Source organism: Vicugna pacos, chromosome 3, assembly GCF_048564905.1.
Source record: "Vicugna pacos chromosome 3, VicPac4, whole genome shotgun sequence".
NCBI lineage: Eukaryota > Metazoa > Chordata > Mammalia > Artiodactyla > Camelidae > Vicugna > Vicugna pacos.
In genome coordinates, this window is record NC_132989.1 from 90,565,874 (window position 1) to 90,586,491 (window position 20,618).

At 43.3% G+C, this 20,618-nt stretch overlaps 1 protein-coding gene across 1 annotated transcript; it reads left to right on the forward strand.

Moving 5' to 3' along the window:
- Window positions 1-17,533, forward strand: CCL28 (C-C motif chemokine ligand 28). The gene is made up of 3 exons (XM_006207699.4): window positions 1-322; window positions 11,750-11,876; window positions 16,829-17,533. The coding sequence occupies exons 1-3, from the start codon at window positions 259-261 to the stop codon at window positions 17,016-17,018; spliced, it is 381 nt and encodes a 126-aa protein (XP_006207761.2). The 5' UTR covers window positions 1-258; the 3' UTR covers window positions 17,019-17,533.
- Window positions 17,534-20,618: the final 3,085 nt, after the last annotated feature.

The following is a 20,618-nucleotide window of genomic DNA, read 5'->3' on the forward strand; positions in this document are numbered from 1 at the left end:
ACTCACAATGACCTCACCAGATGTCAGATCACCAGGGACATTGCCTGGCGCCCTGGTGGCTGAACGCAGGTCTGGGCTCAAGAGCGAGCCTGATCTCGAGGAAAGAAACAGGAGAACTAGGTTCTCCAGTACCTCCTAGGGCGGGGCTTTCTGGCTTGCTTTCCTCCTTGCTCTTTCTCTGCACCCAAGGACACTTTTAGCCTCATTTCCTGATCTTACAGCCTCACCTGCGGTGTGGAGCTGCTGGGGCAGGCAGGCATGCAGCAGACAGGACTCGCTCTCGTGGCCTTGGCTGCCTGTGTGGCTCTTCATCCCTTGGAAGGTGAGTTGGGGGCTGGCTATCTAAGCCTCCAGTGGAAGGGGGGGGCTGCCTTCCAAGATGGAGCTGGAAGGAGCAAAGTACTCTAACAATTAGGGGCGTGAATTTCCAAATATCTACACAAGAATGGCATAGGTTTGAATTCCTCATCTCCAAGAGGCAATTTCGGGAAGGAACCTCATTTAAACAGGAATATCAGTAATTTGCCACCAGAAGGATCAGATTCCTCCACACCAGTGCAACTTTGAGCAGTGATTCCTTTTCTGATGACAGTGTTTTAGAAAATCCCCAGGTAGAGGTTGGAGGAAAGCCCCTATTATTCAACTGTCTCCCCCTTCACCCTGACCAGCTAAACTGTCCGAATACAAACGTGCATGTTCCTGAAGAAAGACAGACTTGCCCTTCTGGTTTATGGCTTGGTAAGTTGCAAGCTTTCTGAACAAAGTCAGCCGTGTGGGTACTGATAACCAAAACTTCAATCTGATCTTAAAATAGAGACACAGGATAAGAGACTGAAGCACACAAATTACATCAAAGAGAACTTCAGTTATGAGCTGCTAGCATAGATATGGAGATTATAACTGCACTTGGACTGGAGGCAATCTTTTCTAATTTTTTAAGGAAACCCTAAATATAGGTATTTAATACCTGACTGATTTGACTTTTCTTTTCTGAAACTTTACCCTGAATGGGATTCTCTAAATTCAGAACAGAGGTGAAACGTAAGTTTTGTTTGATCTGCTTTTATAAAAATTAAGCCAACATTTTTAAATTGACAGATTTCATATACACATACTAATAAACACACATACATAATTGGATTGTAGAGCTTCTGTTGAAAAATCAGAGCTGGCAAAACTGGTTCCACATTTCCTGGCAAGAATTAGAGCTGACTAGCCTCAGTCTTTCTCTGGAGCTGGCTATCACCTTATCTACTGCCTGGTTCCTGTAGGCATTTGCTTAGGGACCCCATTAAAGTGCCCGATGCACTGGGCTTGCATTACTGTGCACAGGAAACATCTGGATAAAATGAAAAAAAAGTTTGTCATTTTATATGTTTCTGTAAATTTTCAAAGAATTTCACTATTGAAATTTTAGGAATCACATCCATTGTTTCCCAAAAGTCCACCTGCTAAGGCTTTACTCCTAGTTTTGGAAATGCAATTCTTTTTCCATAAAGCTTTGAAGTAAAGGTGCATACATCTCCCACTTCGGCTTCCTGGCCTGTTTCCAGCTGTCCCTGCAGCAGCAGCAGCAGCAGCCCTCCTACAGGAGAGGGAAGGAAGGGCAGGCGGAGCGGGTAGGGGAATGAGGGAAGCCCTGGCAGACCCACAGCCAAGGTTTCCAAGGAACTGAGTTCTGGCAGAAAGGGTGGGACAGCAAAACACAAAGGTGTATGAAAAGGAGCAGCTGGTGACGATAAGAAAGAGAACTGAGAAGACCCAAGAGTAACTTTCTGGGTTAGTCTTGGGGCTTTTCCTAAGGCAGTTTGGGTCATAGGAAAATCACATTGTCTGAGAAGTGCAACTTTCTGCCATTTAAAAATAAGTGATGTCGGGGTAAAGATACATGAGAGTAAGCCTAAGAACAGTCATGGAACTGAGAGAGCAAACCCCACTGCTTTCCGTAGCAAACTTCCATTCAAGTGTCTGTGTATCTCGGGTGCCCTGTAGGAGGCTACCTGGGATTCAGGCTGGGGGGACAGTCAGGCTTGGAAGGAGGGAGGTAAATACTGAGGAGTGCAGGGAAGGAAGTATAGGTGGCCTTGGCAATTGTCTTGGGCTGGGGGAGGGGATAGGGGAATGGCCCATGCCAGTTTGGGACCGTGGGAAATACATTTTGTTTTTCTAGACATTAAATGTTCCATTAGCTTAATGTTGCCTGAAGTGGCCATCTTGATGTGATGGCTCAGTGATTGGCATTTCCAAAATGTTCCGCATAAACCAGGAAGCAGTTGACTTACCCATAATTAAAAACCCTGGATTCTACCTGAAGATAGGGCATACTCCATACCTGTTGATGTGGCTGCTGGCTCCCAGAACTCAGTTGAGTCCATAAAAATGTCTATCATGCAGCAGCCAAGAGCCAGATTACTTAAAGCCACAATCTAGGGCTTTGTGGGCCTTGCTGTTTTTATTATACATTAACGACTAAGGGTCCATTTTTGTCCAGCAGACACAAGTTGGAGGATTTTGCTTCACTGAGTCCCAGATTGGCTTCCTCTGACAACCCACTTTCTCATAGTAGGATAGCTCCTAATTAGATACTTGCTAGGGACTGGCTGTTTGCATCCTAATAGAAAACATCTTTTGTTTTAATCATAGGAGACTCACTAAAGAGAGTTGCCAAAAATATACATTTGGACTTGAAAGTTGTTCTGCACAGTGGGGCTCTCCACTTCACCAGGAGTAGTTCCCAAGAGGTCAGACATGATGTACTCAGTAAATGTGCCCTTCAGTTTCTCTCCAAGTGTGCCCTTTAATTAAAACAACAGGTCCTGCATTCCCTGAGTTCAATGACATTGTTGGATTAAGTGTCTAAATTTTATTAAAAAATCCAATCATATCTTTAATGTAGTTCAGGGTGTTTTTTCTTAAAATATCCTTTTCTGTGTCTAGAGAAACAGAATGATATAATAGCAATTTTCTCAAATTTCAGTTATATGCAGGTCCCTTTATTGGAAAACATTCTTATTCTCAATGATGATTCCTAAATTATTTCACTACATCACTTGATGTATAAGCATAAAACTAGGTATAAAACCCTTGTGAATATACCTCTTCTGCAATTATAAAGCCAAAATAAATTTTAAGTAAAAATACAACTACAAAGCCAAGATTTAAATGTAACAATATTAATTTAATGTAACAGTTAATGTTTGGCCCAAACTAAAATCACCATTCCAAACACAAATATAGCACTGATACTTGAAGCGAAGATTTCGAGCTTTATGTGCATAAACTACCCTGTTCCAAATAAGAAGTGTTTTTCCACCACCTTTTTCTATTGAACCATGATGGTGTAATTTGCCCCTCCCCCTTAGGACACAACCCATCTTGAAATTCCTCCCTGTTCTCTTCTGATCGATGTGGGACAATTAAGGTAGTATCCGACTTGGTAACAGCACTAGCATAAACCTAAAGCAAAATTCAAATCTCCTGCAAGTGCTCCTTTAAGATGGTCTTCCAGAAGGTCCAGACCATGCATGTCTATTTAAAGATGATCACTGAGATGACATTAAATTTAGGCATTGTCTGTACAGCTCATGGACCCTGAGAACACATCTAAGAGCCCCTCCCAGAGGTCAATGAAGCCCAGTTTAAGAGATGCTGGGATACTGGAAAGAGTCTGGACTTTGGACTCCAAAAGGCCAAGTCAGAATTCTAACCATATGAACTTGGGGAACTGCTTAGCCACACATAGCCACAAAGATTTTTAAAAATAGGACCAGAAAAGGGTTCCCGGACCCAATTTCACCGTGTTTGTGTGTATACGTTTCGCCACACCAAAAAACAAAATTGAACTCACTATTCTGACACTATCTACCCAGAGACAGACTGAGCTTCCACAAGGAAAGGGCTCAGCCCCACAACACTGACCCCCACTTCAGATGCCAGTAGCAAGCCCAGGTTGTTATCTGTGCGTCTGACCAACCAGCTACAAATGGGAGGTAGGTTCCAAAGATTCCCCTCCTTGGGTTCGATCAATTTATTAGAATGGCTCAGAGAACTTAGAAAAACCTGTTTTCTCTCTAGATTACTGATTTATTACAAAGAAAACAAATCAACAGCTAGACAAAGAGATACACAGGGCAAGGTCCCTCAAGGAGCTTCTGTCCTTGAGGATCTTGGGGCCCAGACTGGTGGCATGTTGGAAGCATGCTGGTTCTCCAGTGTGGAAGCTTCTAAATCCATCCCCTGCTTTTTTTTTTTTTTTCTGCTTTTTGTGGAGGCTTCATCACGTACACATGATTGATTAACTCCTTGGCCATTGGTGACTGATTCAACCTCCAGCCCTTCTTTCCTTCCTGGAAATCAGGGGGTGGGACTACAAGTTCTAACCCTCTATTCATGGTTGGTTGCCCTGGTGACCAGGCCACATCCTTAGGTGCTTTGCAAAAGTTACCTTCATTAACATAAACCAAGACGTGGTAGAAAGGGCTTGTTATGAATAACGACACCTGTTTCACCTTTATGACTTTGAAGTGTTTTCAGGAACTGAAGATAAGAAACCAAATGATGCTTCCATTGCTCTTATCACTCAGGAAATTCCAAGAGTTTTGGGAGCTGTGAGCCAGGAACTCACATATATTTGAGGATCAAACATATTGAAAAATATACTTGGTCATCTGAATGAGCTATATTTCAGCCATCTGAATGTCAAAATACATATATTTCTTATAAACTGCAAAATCACAGACCAGGATCTACATATTGTTTTACTTACATTTTTTTCCACTTAATCATAGGTAACAGTGTATCTGTTCAACACACAGTCATTTCTTAAAAGTTTGCATCATTCATCTTAACAGACAACAAATAACTTCCTGGAACAATTTGGAACATTAAAGTTTCATCCATTATCAATCAGAGTCCAATCAAGGGACAGAAACCAGACAATAATTTGAACAGAGAATTAACACAACTAATTATCAACTATAACAAGAGATAGGCTAGAAATGTTACTGGAGAGTAGGTTCTCATTCTGCAGAAAGAACTCGGAGACAAGACACAGAGGTCAAGAAAGTAAAGTGAGGATTTATTAAGTGATAGTATGCTTTCAAGGGGAGAGCAGGCAGACTTAGGTGAGTAGCTGTGCTGAGTTTCTTTGGCAAGCTGGTTATATGGGGTGTGAAAATGAACAGGTGGAATATTCACTGGAGAGAGAGGGGTCTAGGGTCATATTTTCTGATTTCCATCCCAGCTCCACCTTCCAGAGGGGAGGAGGGATTTTTATTCTTATTTAGTCTTGATCAGAAGTGTCATGACATCGGTGCATGATGGGAACTTCTGACCTGCAAGGGTAATTTTATTGGAATGACTGTAATAATGGCATAAGCAAAAGGTTACATTCAGAGGGCATAAGAGGTTACATTCAGACACCAGAGATGCCTGACTTATGCCACCTTTCTTTATCTGCCTCCAGGACACTTATCTACCCAAAATGTGTCATTTCTTATCAGTCCAGAGGTTCCTGCTTTGGTCTGCCCAAGGACCCCCATTATTCACAAGATGTATGGGCCATTTAGCCCATGCCCCACTTTCTCTGCTCATATCTAGCTATCTGTCTACTCAAAACAGAAAGAAGAGGACAGGAAAGAATATAGGAATAGCAGATATTCCTACGGCAAAATAAGAGTATTTAAGGAAGAGATCCCACACCCCTTCCCTGACCAGCTGTGATCCAGACCTTGTCGGGGAAGGCACAGACATGGCTCACTGAATGACCAAACACAAAACACCAATTCAGTCTGCCCTACAGTTTGCAGGGGAAAGTTCTTCACAGGGAAGGGGGAGTATGCTTTCTAAAAGAAGAATTTCAAGGATGGGGCAGCCTGGCTCTTCACCTAGTTGTGCAGCTGGCAACACGTTTATTCTTTAAAATGGATGCCTTGGCAATCAAAAGCTTAATGCCAGGCACTTACATTACAATCAAAAAAGCTGATTGGCAGGTACTTACACTACAAGGGTCCATCTTAACTTCATAAAACAGGCAATTAAAGGTGAATTTGAAGCTTAGGAGCAATAAATTGAAAAAAGGACACATTCCACAGTGACACCTGGAGCTGGTACTTTGCTGTATGTATACTGACCTCCAGGTGATGTCTTTTTTGTTTCCACGTATTGTTCACTATGTCACCCCTGTTCTAAGCACGTATGTGTATAAACTCATACAAGCCTCACAACAACCCTATGAGGCAGGTGCTATTACTATCCCCAAACTGCAGATAAAGAAACTGAGATACAGAGAAGTAACGCACCCAACATCAGCTAGTAAGTGGCAGGGCCAGGACTTGAACCTGGTAGTCTGTCTCCACACGCCTAGTGACTGTGCAGTAATGCCTGTCAGCATGTCTCTGGAACAAAATTATCCAACCCCCTTCAAGACTATCCCCTGACCACTCCAGTATCCATGCTGTGAGAAGTACTGGGGAACAAATGTCTTCAGATTAACTAAAGAAAAACCCTTATTCATTCTCCATTACCCAGAGCTCAGATCAGTTTAAGTGACACTGAACACTAACGCCAGGCACTGTGCTATGGGGCATGGGTACAAAGATATCCCAAGGGAGTTCACAGTCAAGAGACATAGTCGAATAAACCCTTAACTTTACACATGGTAGAGACAGGAAAGCACAGAGTGCTGCAAGAACACAGATTCATGTAGGGAAAGGGCAAGGCTGGGAGAAAGGAGCCAAGTGGGAAGCTCAGTAGGGCAGGAGCAAACTGATGAGGTCTTGAACTTGGGCAGCGGGAACAGGGATGAGAAAGGGGAGACAAAGATAAGAAATGTTCAGGGAGTGAATTTTAACAGGAGTTTGTGACTGGCTGTGGGAGTGCAGAAGGAGGAAGGAATGACCATGGGTTTCTGGCTTGGGTAACTATAAATAATGGGTAAATGAGATGAGAAAAGGAAAAGGAGTAAATTTAAAGTCGCAAGAGATAACACCCTCAGTTGGATACAGAGGGATGACTATATTAGCAGAATTAGTGTCTTGTAAACCAGGGATACTGTAAATTTTTGGAAGGAATGGTTAACAATGTTACATGCAGCAGGGAGGTATTTTGAGATAATGTTAAGAAAACAGCTGCTACTGTAGGGACCCAGCGGACAGGTGCCATGACTTACTAATTTTTGTATATTTAGCACAGGGAACAATGATACAAGGCAGGCGCTCAATAAATGCTTATGGACTTTACTGATGTAATAATCACTTTCACTAGTAAAATAATACTCTTACTCAAATGATTCAAATACAAAAACGTTTGTTGAGATACTGTTGCTACTTTCCCAAGAAAGTTTTTTCTTAACCTTACAAAGCCTAAGTTTTCAGTTAAAAAAAATTAACAAAGGAAATGTAAAAAATTTACCAACACTAGGGGGGAAAAGCAAAGAAAAAGAATAACAAAACGAAACAAAGTAAGGTGGATAAAAAATTTAACCAAAAATTTAGTGTCACACTATTAATACCAGAAAAAAACAATACGAAAGGTCTGTAACAGCACCAGCGGAATCTTAAAGGAAAGATGAATATGATCAATTCACCAAAGTTCATCCAGGGCTGAGCACAGGGTGAGGCAAGTGATGCGACCAAGGTGAGTCGTGCAACTGCAGGGTCGGATTTTGTTTTTATTTAAAACTGCAGTATTTTATTTACTATAGAATTTTTTGTTGTAATTCTTATTTTTAAAAGTATTGCATTAAAATGTGATTCATCTTGATTACTGAATTTTTTGGTGCCCCTTTAAATTTGGCACCTGAGGCTAGTCCTTCTACTCCAATCCCGGGAAGGACGAGGAAGATACTCGTATGCGTTAGAAAATATAACCCCAAGTGATATACTGTAAAAGTGAACAGACTGACAAGAAAAAAATCTGACACAATCTCAACAATAGTATAAGGTTTTTTACGTACGCGCATCAGAAACTGACCAATCAAGGAAGTAGGGTATAGCTCAGTGGTAGAGTGCACGCTTAGCATGCTCGAGGTCCTGAATTCAAGCCCCAGTACCTCCATTAAAAAAGCAAAGAACCTAATGCCCTCTCCACCCCCGCCAAAAGAAACTGAGCAATCAGAACGCTAACGGAGGTAGGAAAGACGTGCACAACACAACTAACACTTTCCTACAACTCTGAAAGGCAGCCGTCGGTAGGCAAGGCCTGGCCCTGCGCGCACCGGCCCGCTGCCCGTACCGCGGAAGCGCGTCCCCAGGAGCCGCGAGGCAGAGGCGGGACTCGCGCTGCGTCCAGGGTCCGGGCCGAGGCCGCGCAGGTGCCTGCAGTTCCCCGGGTCGCGCCAGGGGAGGCTCACGCCGGCAGGTGTCCGTGGGCTTGTGAGGTGCCGCGCCGCGCGGGTCTGGGACTCCACCCTCCCCGAGGCGCAGTACTTATTACACGTGAACCGCTCCCCCGCTCACGTGCTCTCCCTGCACCACACACACGCCACACGCGCGCGCGCGCGCACGAGAAAAGCCGCCCCACCTCGACAGTGGCGTCGAGCAGGTTGCGCAGGCGCAGACCGGAGAGGCGGCGGCGGACGTGGCCCAGACAACGACCAGCACCACCCGCTTCCTGTTGCTGCCGCTCCGCAATCCTCCTCCGTCCCTTCCTTGGGCTGGGGCTTCCGTTCCCACACCTGGTCTCCGGTTCCCCAGCTCTCCTCTCCGGTCCACGGCCGCATGGCCTACATGTACGTGTAGTGCGACAGCCGTAAAGCGGCGCAGCGTCGTGCTTGGGTCTTTCCCCCGTATTATATTGGTTTCCTCTGATTTTCCTTTTCTACGGTCGTGAGATGGACGCACAATTATTTTATCATGTTTGTGTTTTAAATAAGTGCATTTAGGCTAAATTTAGCTGTATCCCACCTGTTACAATAGGTAGTACCTCCACTCTTTTCCAGAATAAGTATTTTGTGATTTCACCTTTAATCTCTGACTTGAATGGATTTTTAAGTTTCTAACCAAGTGGTATTTGTAAATTTATAAATATATTTTATTTATTATTTCAATCCAAGTTTTTAAACGGTTACTTTGCACAGAAACTATTACTTTGCCCAGGAACTACTTCTTGAAACACTGTAGAATAAAAAAGAAGTCTTAACTATAGATACGGTAAGGTCATACTGTGATGCAGGGGAGAGGGAAAAAAAAACTCTCCTCTACCTTTCCAGGTTCTCTACCAGGGCCCCTGTAATGAAAGATAAATTAACAAGAGAAAAGCATATAAATTGATTTAGTTTAAGTTTTGTTTGACGTGGGAGGCTCCATAAAGAAATGAAGACTCAAAAAATCAGTAGAGTTACGGCTTATATAACTATTTGGACAGAGAGTGGTAATTGTGAAAACGTGGGAAGACAAAGGAACTTGGCCTAGGGCAGATAAGCATGGAAAAGTGACTAGGAAGATAAGGGCTAGTTTAACAAGGTTTGTTTGTACAGATTTTTCGCGGCCTCCACTTCCCATTGTGTGGAGACACAATCCCACTTCACCCAGAGGGGCTGCTCTCCCTCCCCTACCAAAAATATCTTTCTTCCCCAGGTGCAGGGAGAGCACCTTTTACTTGGAAGTTTTCTCTCTGGCTTTTAGGACAGAGTGCCCTTTCTCCATCTGCTGGGTTTTTTTAAAAGTGATTTTAACTTAAAATCATCAACATGCCAGAATGGCATATTTTGGGGTGGCAAGTTTTGAACTTTCAGTGACAATGTTAGGGGATAGTGAGACCCCCTAAATTAGGAGGCCAACCAAAGTGTGGTGTGGGTCCTTGCCTGCCAGCTGGAAAGAATTCACAGCTGAGGCAGAGGGACAGAACGAAAACTGCTTTTATTTCTCAAAAGAGGAAAAGGAAGGAAAGTGCTCAAGCAGGGAAAGGAAGCGCTTGAGCAGGGAGCTGCCATCCAAGATGGCCGGTGGAGACAGCTCCAGCTTGGGTCAGGTCACAGACTTTTATGACAGTCTTCGGCATAATGTCCTCTTTCCAGCTGTGGTGGAACCAGTGAGTCCTTGTACGGACTTTTCGGTACTTGTATGGGCTTTTCCGGTTGTTGTCATGGCAATTGTCAACTGTCATGGTGCTGGTGGTGTGTCACTTAGCATGCTAATGAATTATAATGAGCGTATAATGAGGCTCAAGGCCCACTGGAAGTCATATCCTCCATCATCTTGGACTCTATTGGTTCTTCTGATTGCAGTTGCCTCCTGAGACTTAGATAAGAGCAATTGATTTCTACTCAGAGGAGGGGCAGGGGTATGATCCTGGGCAACAGCCTTGGTAATAAAAAGGAAAGTTGCTTTTAACCAGCATGCCCGCAATCTGGTGGGCACAGCACCCCCCCCCAATCTCCAAAGATTCTTTTCAGCCATGAAAGTTTTAAAGAGAAAGGGAGAAGTAATCTCAGTTAATCACTGAGATAGGTTGTCAGAGTCATTGCCAACTCCAATGCCCGCAGGCTTGTCCTAATGAACTGCTTGAGCCTGCTCTTCTATGACTCTGGGAGGCCTGGGATACTTCATTCAGCTCTTCTATAAACAAGAGGCAGGATTCTGGGTGGGGGGAGGTGTTCACAGGGTCCTGCTCAGTATCAGCAATGCATTAGAAATTGTAGATTAAATGGACAATTTCTTAGAAAGCTATCAAAATTGACTCAAGAAGTTATAGAAAAATCTAAATAAACATACAACTGTTAAGGAAATGTAGTCAAGGTTGAACATCTTTTCTTCAGACGGAAATCAGGCCTAGATGGTTTTAGAGGTTTTACCAAACACGAGGAACAGACAATCCTTGTCTTACACAAACTTTCTCGAATAACAGAAAAACAGAGAAAGCTACCCAATGCATTATGGGGAGCACAGGAGAATACTGTGTGCACGTGGCCTTACGAATTTGCATGAACACATTTCAGTGTGGGGTTAGATTTCCTTTCGGATTTGTGTTGCCGTCTCCTCCTTATAGCTGGACAACATCAGTTCCTCCTAACTTGACTTTCTGCCCCCATCGCTCCCCATTTGTTTATCACTGCAAGACAGGTTTTCCTAAAACCCTTCCTCATTCACAAATCTTAAATGGACTCCATTTCATAAAAGATAAACCTCCTTAGACAGACATTCAAGGCCTCGGAGGTGTGACCTCGGTCTATCTTTTGAACCATATCTCCCATCACTCACCTTCCCAGCCATTCAGTTCAGACACAGTGGTCTGTTCCTCTCCATACCCTAAACGTGCCCTGGGCTTTCCTGTCTCAGAACTCTAGACCATGCACTTCCTTCAGCCCGGACAAGTCTTCTCAGGTTTTCTCCACCCATCCAAGTCCTCCAAGATTGAGTCAAGTCCTTCCCCGGTGGGTAAATGTCAAACCTGCTCCAGGGGCCCACGTGGTTGCTCTCTTCTGAGCTCGTGGGACACCCTGTCAACCTCACTTCTTCTTTAATCAGGTCCCATCTGCAACCCCACCAAGGTCGTTGTCTGGAGCTATTTTTCATCTCTTCATATATTTTATGTCTTTGCACTTAGTTTTATCTTCCCCAAATAACAGTGTGAGTTCTGGAAGGTAGAGACGTGTCCCGTCCCCGGGTCTGTATACATAGGGCCCCCCGGTGAGTGTTAGCCCCTTGCTCAAGTGGACTGACATTCTGTTTCTCTGGAGTCTTTGAGACGGGCGCCAGCCCAGTGTTGTATAAGCTGTAAGATTTAACAATTCTTCCTTTTCTTCTTTTAGCCATACTCCCCATTGCCTCCAGCTGCTGCACCGAGGTTTCACATCATATTTCCAGAAGGCTTCTGGAAAGAGTGAATGTGTGTCGCATTCAGAGAGCTGACGGGGATTGTGACTTGGCTGCTGTCATGTGAGTTTGCTGCCGCAGGAGGTCTAAACCTGCACAGACACCACTTCTCCACCAATGGACAAAAGGTCTAGGTCAGGGAGGCTTTGCCTGTTACACAACAAAGACTCACTTAAACCTGGGAGGGGAGAACGGAGTGAAGGTCCTGGGGCGTCCAGAGCCCCAGGGTAGCCCTCTGCTCCCCGCCCTGCGGTGCTGCACTGAGGGCTACATGCTTTCAGTCATCGGACTATGTGCACGACCTTCCTAAGCAAAACGAGGGACATTCTGAGTGAGAACAAAAGCAAAAACAGAAGTCGACTCTGTTCTACTTCATGGCTTTTGCTAACTTTTTTTCAGCAAGTAAATGGATTGCTGTCATTTTTACTATCTGAATTCGTCAAGTGTGCACGTAAGATTCAAACAGATGTGTAGAGACGTCCGTACCTGTCACAGGTGGTCCACGCAGTCAAGTTCCGATGCCCTCCTTTGCTTCTGATTCTGAGCCACTGGCCCATGGTGAACCCTCTCACCCCTTCTATCCCCACCCCTGACCCAGTTATTCAGAACTTTGGACTTAGATGTACTTAATGTCTCCCCAGAGTTTAAATTCTGAAAGGCATTGGTATGTAGTAAATCTGGATTCTGACAGTAATGCTGTGAGGAAGGCACACATTATCTCCATGTCACACAGGAGAACGCTGTCACTGGGGAGACTACATAGTTCACTTGGTGGCAAACAGCGAGTGAATGGCACAAATGGGGTGTGAAGTTAGGTATCTTCGTTCAGAACATGGTATATTTCCAAAGGCTTTCAAAAGTGATGGTGGGGGAAAAAAAGAAAAGTGATGGTGGAACTACACATAGCATGCTCTCCCCAAACTCCCACACTGGGCATCTCCCAGGAGTGCTGGTTTCAGCAGGACTCCAAGGCTGACACTGATGAGCCCTTTGGGCTACATATAAGCCCATTGCTTATGCCTGAGTTGCTGAGTCACTGGGGAACCTCTTTATTTATTAAATGAATTCCACAAATATTTTACTGATTAGCTATGATGTACCAAGCACCATTCTATATGCAAGAGATGCAGCAATAACAAAATAGAGTCTGTCCTCCTGGAATCTCCGGGAGACTCTATCCAACTGGGTCACACAGACTAGTCTCTGAGATTTAAGGTTCCCCCCACCCTTTCAAAGGAATCCATCCGTTACTCATCTTTGAGAAACACTGCTCCAAGACAGGGTTCTTAGAAGTGCAGAGGAAGCGTTTGGAAGATGTCCACTGACAGACTTCCTTCAGGTCTGGGGACCATGAACTCCCTGAAGTTTGTGGATATGAATGTGGGAGCATTTTTCCAGGGAGAAGATCGTTGGTTTTATAACCTCCTCAAAAGGATCTTAGATCCAACAAAGTTTAAGCATCACAATGTGCAGAGAAAGACAATTCCTGGCCCAGACTTTTTATTTTTTATTTTTTGGGGGGAGGGGGAGTTTATTAGGTCTATTGATTTACTTTTTACAAGTCTTTTTAAAGGATGTACTGGGGATTGAACCCAGGACTTGGGCTAAGCAAGTGCTCTACCATTTGAGCTCTACCCTCCCCTCCCCAACTTTGAATAAGCATGAGTGTCTATGTGGGAGAAGAGAGAGGATGGAAAACCCTCTCAACATCTCCTCAAATCATATACCTTCTGAGGGGTGCTTCAAGTTCTCCGCTTCTTTGAAAAACTCCCTTACTATATGCCTGGCCAAGAGTCTACCAGTTTTTATTTAATTTTAATAAACAGTGCTGGTAATTGTTGGAGAGTGAAAATTCATAGGCAGTTCATAGCCAGTACTCTGGAGAATTGGAGATTCTGGATACTGGTGTGAAGTCTACCTGCCTGAGGCTGCTCTGGCTACTCTCAGAAACACCAAATTCTCTGCTTTCAGTTCCTTCCACCTCATGGCCGTATGTCACCTTCAGAACTTGGAAGGGCTCCCAGGGGACTCCCAGAAAGCCATGGGGAAAGAACCAGAGAAAGTTTCCATGTGTGTATAAGAGTAAGAGACAGATGCAGTGATCATCAGGAGATACCACTGGTAACAGGATTTTCAGAGAAGTTTTCTTTGGAATAAGCAGGTATGAGATAGAGATCTAAAAGGTATAGGAACAGAAATGATCTAAGTCCTCACTTCGATAAGGGAAAATATGATCAAAAACATGAAGCTTCATTTTAAAGAAGACTCAATTTTAGTAAAAGGAAAACTATAAAGCCAATCACTTGGATCTAAAAAATACTTTATTCAAGTACTGATTTGTAAATTGACCTCTCTGTAGAGAAAAGGCAGCAGAAAAATATTGAGTAGTTATGACTTGGTCTGAGATAAGATGCAATTTGACTATGCAGTATTTTGCAATCATAAATTACAGATCATCTCTGTTGTGTTTCCTGACATTTGACATAAATAGATAAACGTTCTCTTGTTTTCAAATTGTTTTACTACAGAACGTCTCTCTCCTTATCCAAAATGTAGTCTCTTAATTTTGAATGTGTATAAAGACTTTAAGTTTGGAGACAAGTGTTTTAGAAGCAGAAAACATAGCAAGTATTGGAAATATAATTCCCAAAGAGCATGTATTATTAACCACAATTAACTAATATAAATTAACTTACAGTGAACTCACTAGATTTAATTCCTTCTCCTTTTCTGCCTAGAAATAGGCCCCTTGTTTCACACGCTATAAATGATCACTGTAATTTTTGACGTCTGAGATAGCAGTTTGCTTATTTAAAATTCCACTACAGTGATTTCATTAAAGAGCTTCTAGCTGTTTCTAAACATAAACACAATGCAAAGTTGTTTATCTTGGTCAGAGGGCAGAGGTTTCTTGAATCATAGAGACATTACCTGTTGGAAAGAAAATTTTTGGTTATTGAATAATGTAATTTGAGAGGTTTCCATATTTTTTCAAAAGTGGTTGTTGAAGGACTGTTGTACTTACAGAAATGGGTGAAGAAATAAAGTTCAGGGAACAATTATAGGTATAATTTCTATGGCAGGTCCATCCCTTTAAATCTGTTGGACTGTTTCTAACAACTCTCTTGTGGGGGAAAAAAAATCAGGGGAACATCCTTATGGTTTCTTAGAGTCAAAACTCTCCACCTAGAAATCCACAGTGGGGTGGGGTCAGTGTCCATCAGAATACTGTGGAGTTGGGGAGAGGGGAGGGAGTGTGAAATAGGCTATCTCCTTGCCCACATTACTTCTCTTTTTATCCTGATGGATACACATGGGATACAAGTCGGGGTATCAGCCATCTTTAAACTTCAGGGGTTTACAACATCAGAACATCTTGGATTTGGGATGTGTGTTCTGGCAGCTAATTTTCCCCTCCTTGTATTACATTGAGAGGTTGAGGCCCCAGTGGGTAGGCCTTTGAAAAGGGTCCCACTTGTCAGGCGTTGCCTGTTCTCCTGTGGCTTTCCTCCTCCCTGGATCCTGTCTGTGTTCCCCCATCCAGTTCTCTCCTGCAGCACCAGCGCCAGTGCCCCTCCCTGAGGCTCCTCACTCCCCATGGAATAACGGCATCGAGTCCTAGTTCTCTCAGGGCAACCGACGGGCTTATCTGGTGTGTGTCGGCAGAGACTGTCCACTGGATATCTGCTCAGCTGCTCGCTGACACCACGGGGAGAGGGGGGTTCAGCCCTTCGGGAAGGATAGGAACTTCAGCTCTTTCTTGTTTATTGTTTTCTCTTCCACGTTAGTGCTGCAGCCAAGTTTTCTCCTGTAACAGCTGAAGGCAAACCAACTGGCCTCCATGAGAAGGAGCTCTGCTCTTGAAGACCTCTCAGTCGGATACACTTGGAGAATGTGTTGTTCTCCTATTAAGATGCCTCACTTCTTTCAAATGAATAATCCCACACTCTGGGCTTTTTATGCTCAAGCGCATTCAAGCCTTTCCCAACGTTCCTCCCTTTTTCATAAGTCCCCACATTAGCTGATGATTCCTCTCCCATCTGGGGAAATGGCAGCCTACTTTCTAGTCCCATTTTTACCCCCACAGAAAAGAGTCAGGCATTTTAATTTACTCAGACATAGAAATATTGTATAGTTAGAGCCAGCGGGATTTTCAACATTTACTAAGAGTTGGATGGTGTCTGATGGGGAATTAAAAGTCACAGTATCTTTTGTAACAAGAATTCTTCTAGGTACCAGAAATTGTGACGGTGCTGTAGAATTCTCCCACCCCTATATCAAAACTTCATACAGAAAAATGATAACAAAAACACATTCTGAGACGTGGTGTAGATCTATATTCTATTTAAATGTTAACAGATGCCTAGAACATTTTGATTGTTTTGTTGAAATAAAACCAGACTGTTCTTATTTTGAAAAATTTGACTTCATGTCTACAACTAATCACTGAATTCCTGCTGTGAACAAGGCCTTTTCAAGACACTTCCAGATTATTCCTCCTTCAAGGAGCATAACACCACAGAGAAAGGAGGGTCTGAGACAGGCACTCAAATAAAAGATGGAGTAAACTAAGTGCCAGAAGAGACGTAACCGGTGCCATGAGATTCAAAGGAAAAAGGGGCATTTAGTTGTGAGGATCTGGAAAAATCTTATGGAGGCAAATGTGTTTGAGATGGGCAGTTAGGAAGAAACTGGTTTTGCTGGGTGAAGTTTGGAGTCAGGAAAGAGAATTGGGTTTACTTAGTTTTTTTCCTCTCCCTCCCTCCCCCTCCCCATCTCCTCTCCCTTCTCCAATTCCTTCTCCTTGTAATACTTTTAAAACTTTCTGCAGATGTCTGAGCAACCACAGGCAGAAGTGTAGTCAAGTCAAGATTCATCCTTGTGGTCCTCAGCTTTAGGATTCAGTCTCTAACATACACTGTGTCTAAAACGGGGAACTGCCTATAAATTCACTACGTTTTTTATCTACTTGTACTTTCTATCAGTGATTTTTTTCCCCCTTCTCTTCTTGACAGCCTTCATGTCAAGCACAGAAGAATCTGTGTCAGCCCGCACAATCATGTTATTAAGCAGTGGATGAAGGAACAAGCAGCTAAGAAAGATGCTAAAGGCAACGTTTGCCAGAAGAAACACCATGGCAGGAGGAACAGTAAAGGGGCACATCAGGGGAAGCGTGAAACACATGGCCACAAAACTCCTTATTAGAGAGGGTACAGATGAAGCTACACAGACGAGTCCTGAGTGAACTTGACCATAGTTCGTTAGAACTATATCACATGGATGTTCCTTACTGGAAGCCAACAGGGCAAAACAAAATATATTTTTAAGGGAACAATTATACAGATGCAAATGTAGCCAATAATGTATTCAACTGAAAAATGAAATGAAAAGAGAATACTTATCTTCATATAATATTTTAAGAGCAGCATACAGATCTAATTTCAAAAACTTTTTCATTATGATGTTTTCCAAACCTACAAAGAAGTTGAAAAGGTTCTATGAACACCTGTATTCCTTTCACCTAGATTAATCCTTGTTAATATTCTGCCACACTTGTTTTTTCTCTCTTCTTTGTACGTATGTATATAAAACATTATGTATAAAAATATGTAATTCTTTTGCTAAACCATTTGAATAGAAGTTACAAACATCATGACACTTTATTCCTAAATATTTTTTAGTGTACACTTGGCATCCCTCAAGAATAAAGACTGTGTCTAATTACGCTATCAGCTTTATACCTAAAAAAGTAACAATTCATCATATGTATACACAGTATATGTATTCACATTCCACATTCAAATTTCTCCAACTTTTTCCAGAGCATTAGATTTTTTTCAACCAAAGTTTACATATTGCAATTTAATTGTTGTATTTCTTTAGTACCATTCCATCTAAAAAAATCCCTGCTTTTTTTTCTTTTTTTTTCTTCCCATGGCATGAATTAAAAAAAAAAAAAGAGCCCAGGCAAGACTTGGTTCCACATTCTTGGTTTGTCTGTTTCCTCAGGATCATATTCGGATTTAACAGTTTTTGGTAAGAATGCTTCCTATGTGAATTCGTATATGATTGCATTATTTAGAGTTCATGAACAGTGGAGTTCATTTTCTTCATAGAAAACTTTTAGCTGAATATCACCTTAAAACGCATAGTTTGAGTAACTACTGTTGTTTGGATCGACAAATTCTGACACTAAAAAGGAATGCCTGCTTTCCTCTGGGAGCTGTCTGCCTCCCAGTTGGTTCTGGGGGCAGACTGGGAAGGGGTCCGGAGTTGGGTCTGGTGGGATGACTTTACGCTCTCCTAAATAAGGAGCCTATATCCTTTATCCTATATCCTAACCCACCTTTCCCCCACGTTGTGGGTCTGTCCCCACTGTTCTGCTCCTCTTTTGCCCTCCTTGTTCACAGAGGCTCCGAGATGTAGAGTAAGAGGTAATTTTCACAAACAGCCACCAGATGGCAGAAGCACAGCGTCCGCTCTGCCCGTGGTGTTGCCAGGATGACTTGAGTGTGATAATGGAGCACACGGAGGTGCTGAGCCTGATGTAGGTTAAAATATCACCAGACGGCCTTTGTCTAATACTCCTCACTGACACTCTTAGCATGTGATTTACTTATTCTTACCAACAATCCTGCGAGCTTTGTATTGATGTTTCCACTTTAAGGATCAGGAAACCAGAGGCTCATAGGGGTAAAATGACTTGCCCAAGTGCACACAGTAAGCGGCCAAGACAAGCCTTGTACCCAGGGTTCCACTTCCCGTTTTCCCATTAGCCCTAGCAGTGAATCCTGGAAGGTGTGGACCTGGAGGTGGGGCGGAGGGAGGGGAATTCAGGTAAAGATCTGTGCATCTGGTGCTTCAACAAAGGGCCAGGGGATGGGCTGACAGTTTTACTTGGGTGCAGAATTAAGACATGTTGCTACTGGCATTGTTAGAGCTGATACCGGCAATAACCATCTTCACAGATTAAAATAGGTCCCAACCTGACTTTACTGAGTTTTGTACTCTTAGGTAGTGGAGGGAATCACACACTATTTATAGCCTTTGTTTTGCAAAATCTTCCTCACTGGGTTCTTCTTTTCAACATAAAGACAGATTTTTGTCAAAAAATACAGCATTCTTCCACTCAACCGCATCATGCTTTTTAATATGAAAATATAATAAAATAGGTAATCTTGAGAAAAAAAATGAGTCCTTAATGTCTCAGTCCCTTCTGGCTGCTATAACAAAACACCGGGGACTAGGTGGCTTGAAAACATTTATTTCTCACAGTTCTGGAGGCTGGGAAGTCCAGGAGCACAGTTTTGGCAGATTTGGTGTCTTGTGAGGGCTCTCTTCAGGGTTGGAGACTAAGGACTTCTCTCTGTGTCCCCACGTGGTGGAAAGGACCAGGGAGCTCTCCTGAACCTCTTTTACAAAACACTAATCCCATTCATGAGGGTTCCACCCTTATGACAAAAGCACCTCCCAGATCATCATTCTAAGCGAAGTAAGCCAGAAAGAGAAAGAAAAATGCCATATGATATCGCTTATATGTGGAATCTAAAAAAAGGGACACAAATGAACTTATCTACAAAACAAACAGACTCAGACATAGAGAACAAACTTATGGTTCCCTGGCGGGTAAAGGTGGTGCTGACGCAGGAAAACGGGTGTGGGGCATGAGGAGGGCTGTGTCCCAGGTCTTGGTTCCAGTGGGGGTCTTGGTCAGGGATTACATCCCCCCAAGTAAGGTAGATTATGTGTCTCTGGTTGCGAGTAGCCAGTTTATCAGCATATGCCCTGGCTGTAGCGAGGATCTGGCTTTTTTCCTCGAAAGTGCAGCAGGTTGAAAGGAGGACCTGTAGGTCCCTCCAGGTAAGCTCATAGACCATTGGTAGCCTGGCAGATTCTTCCATGAACCTACTGGGGTCCTTGGAGAAACGTCCAGATTTCTCCTTGCAAGTAGCTAAATCAGCCATAGAAAAGGGGACGTGAACTCTGATTGTTTCCCCATCACCGGCTGGCACTTCCCTTAAGGGGCAGACTTTGGTAGTAGGAGGTTGGTAGGTGGCCCCACTTCAAGCAGTACTGGCAGGACTTTCCTCTGGTGAGGGAGATGCTGGGGAAGACTGTGCCGCCTCGGAGTTGGGGGTAGTAGGAAATTCCGGCTGTAGACCTTGGGCAGCTGGACTCATAAAGGGGTCATCTAGAATATCGAGCTCCTGTGGGAGGAGATGCTTAGACAGGATGTGGGCCAGGAACATCTGGCAGGAGTTCCTTAGACTTAGGTTTTGGTATAGGGTCAGGAACATTTGGACATATGGGATTTCCCCCCATTTATGGCCTCTTTTACAAAATAGGCCTAGCTGCAAGATGGTATTATAATTTAGTGATCTGCTCATTGGCCAGACCTCTTTGTCCCCTAGCTTGTATTGCGGCCATGCAGTATTACAAAGAAAAATTAATTAATTTTTTTCCAACTATTCTTTTTAAACCTTTTCCAGTTTACTAATATGCATCCTAAAGGGGAGTCTTTTGGGATACTTGTAGTTGTCCCCATTTTGTTTAGGATGTCCTATCCGTGAGCCTGAGGTGGCTCCTTTAGACTAGTTAAGGAAAGGAGCAAGGGCCAGAGGAAGAAAAGATGACTAGAGTCCCAGGGTCTAAATCCTTTAGAAGGAAGGAGACCTAGGTCCTGAATCAACTAAGCAAATTACGTTTTGTTTAAGAGAAACAAATAGTGTCGAAAGGTGGAAATCTAGAACGAAAAGGGAATGCTGTAGCCACAATGCCTCTTAGACCAGAGATCCATAGGCCCAC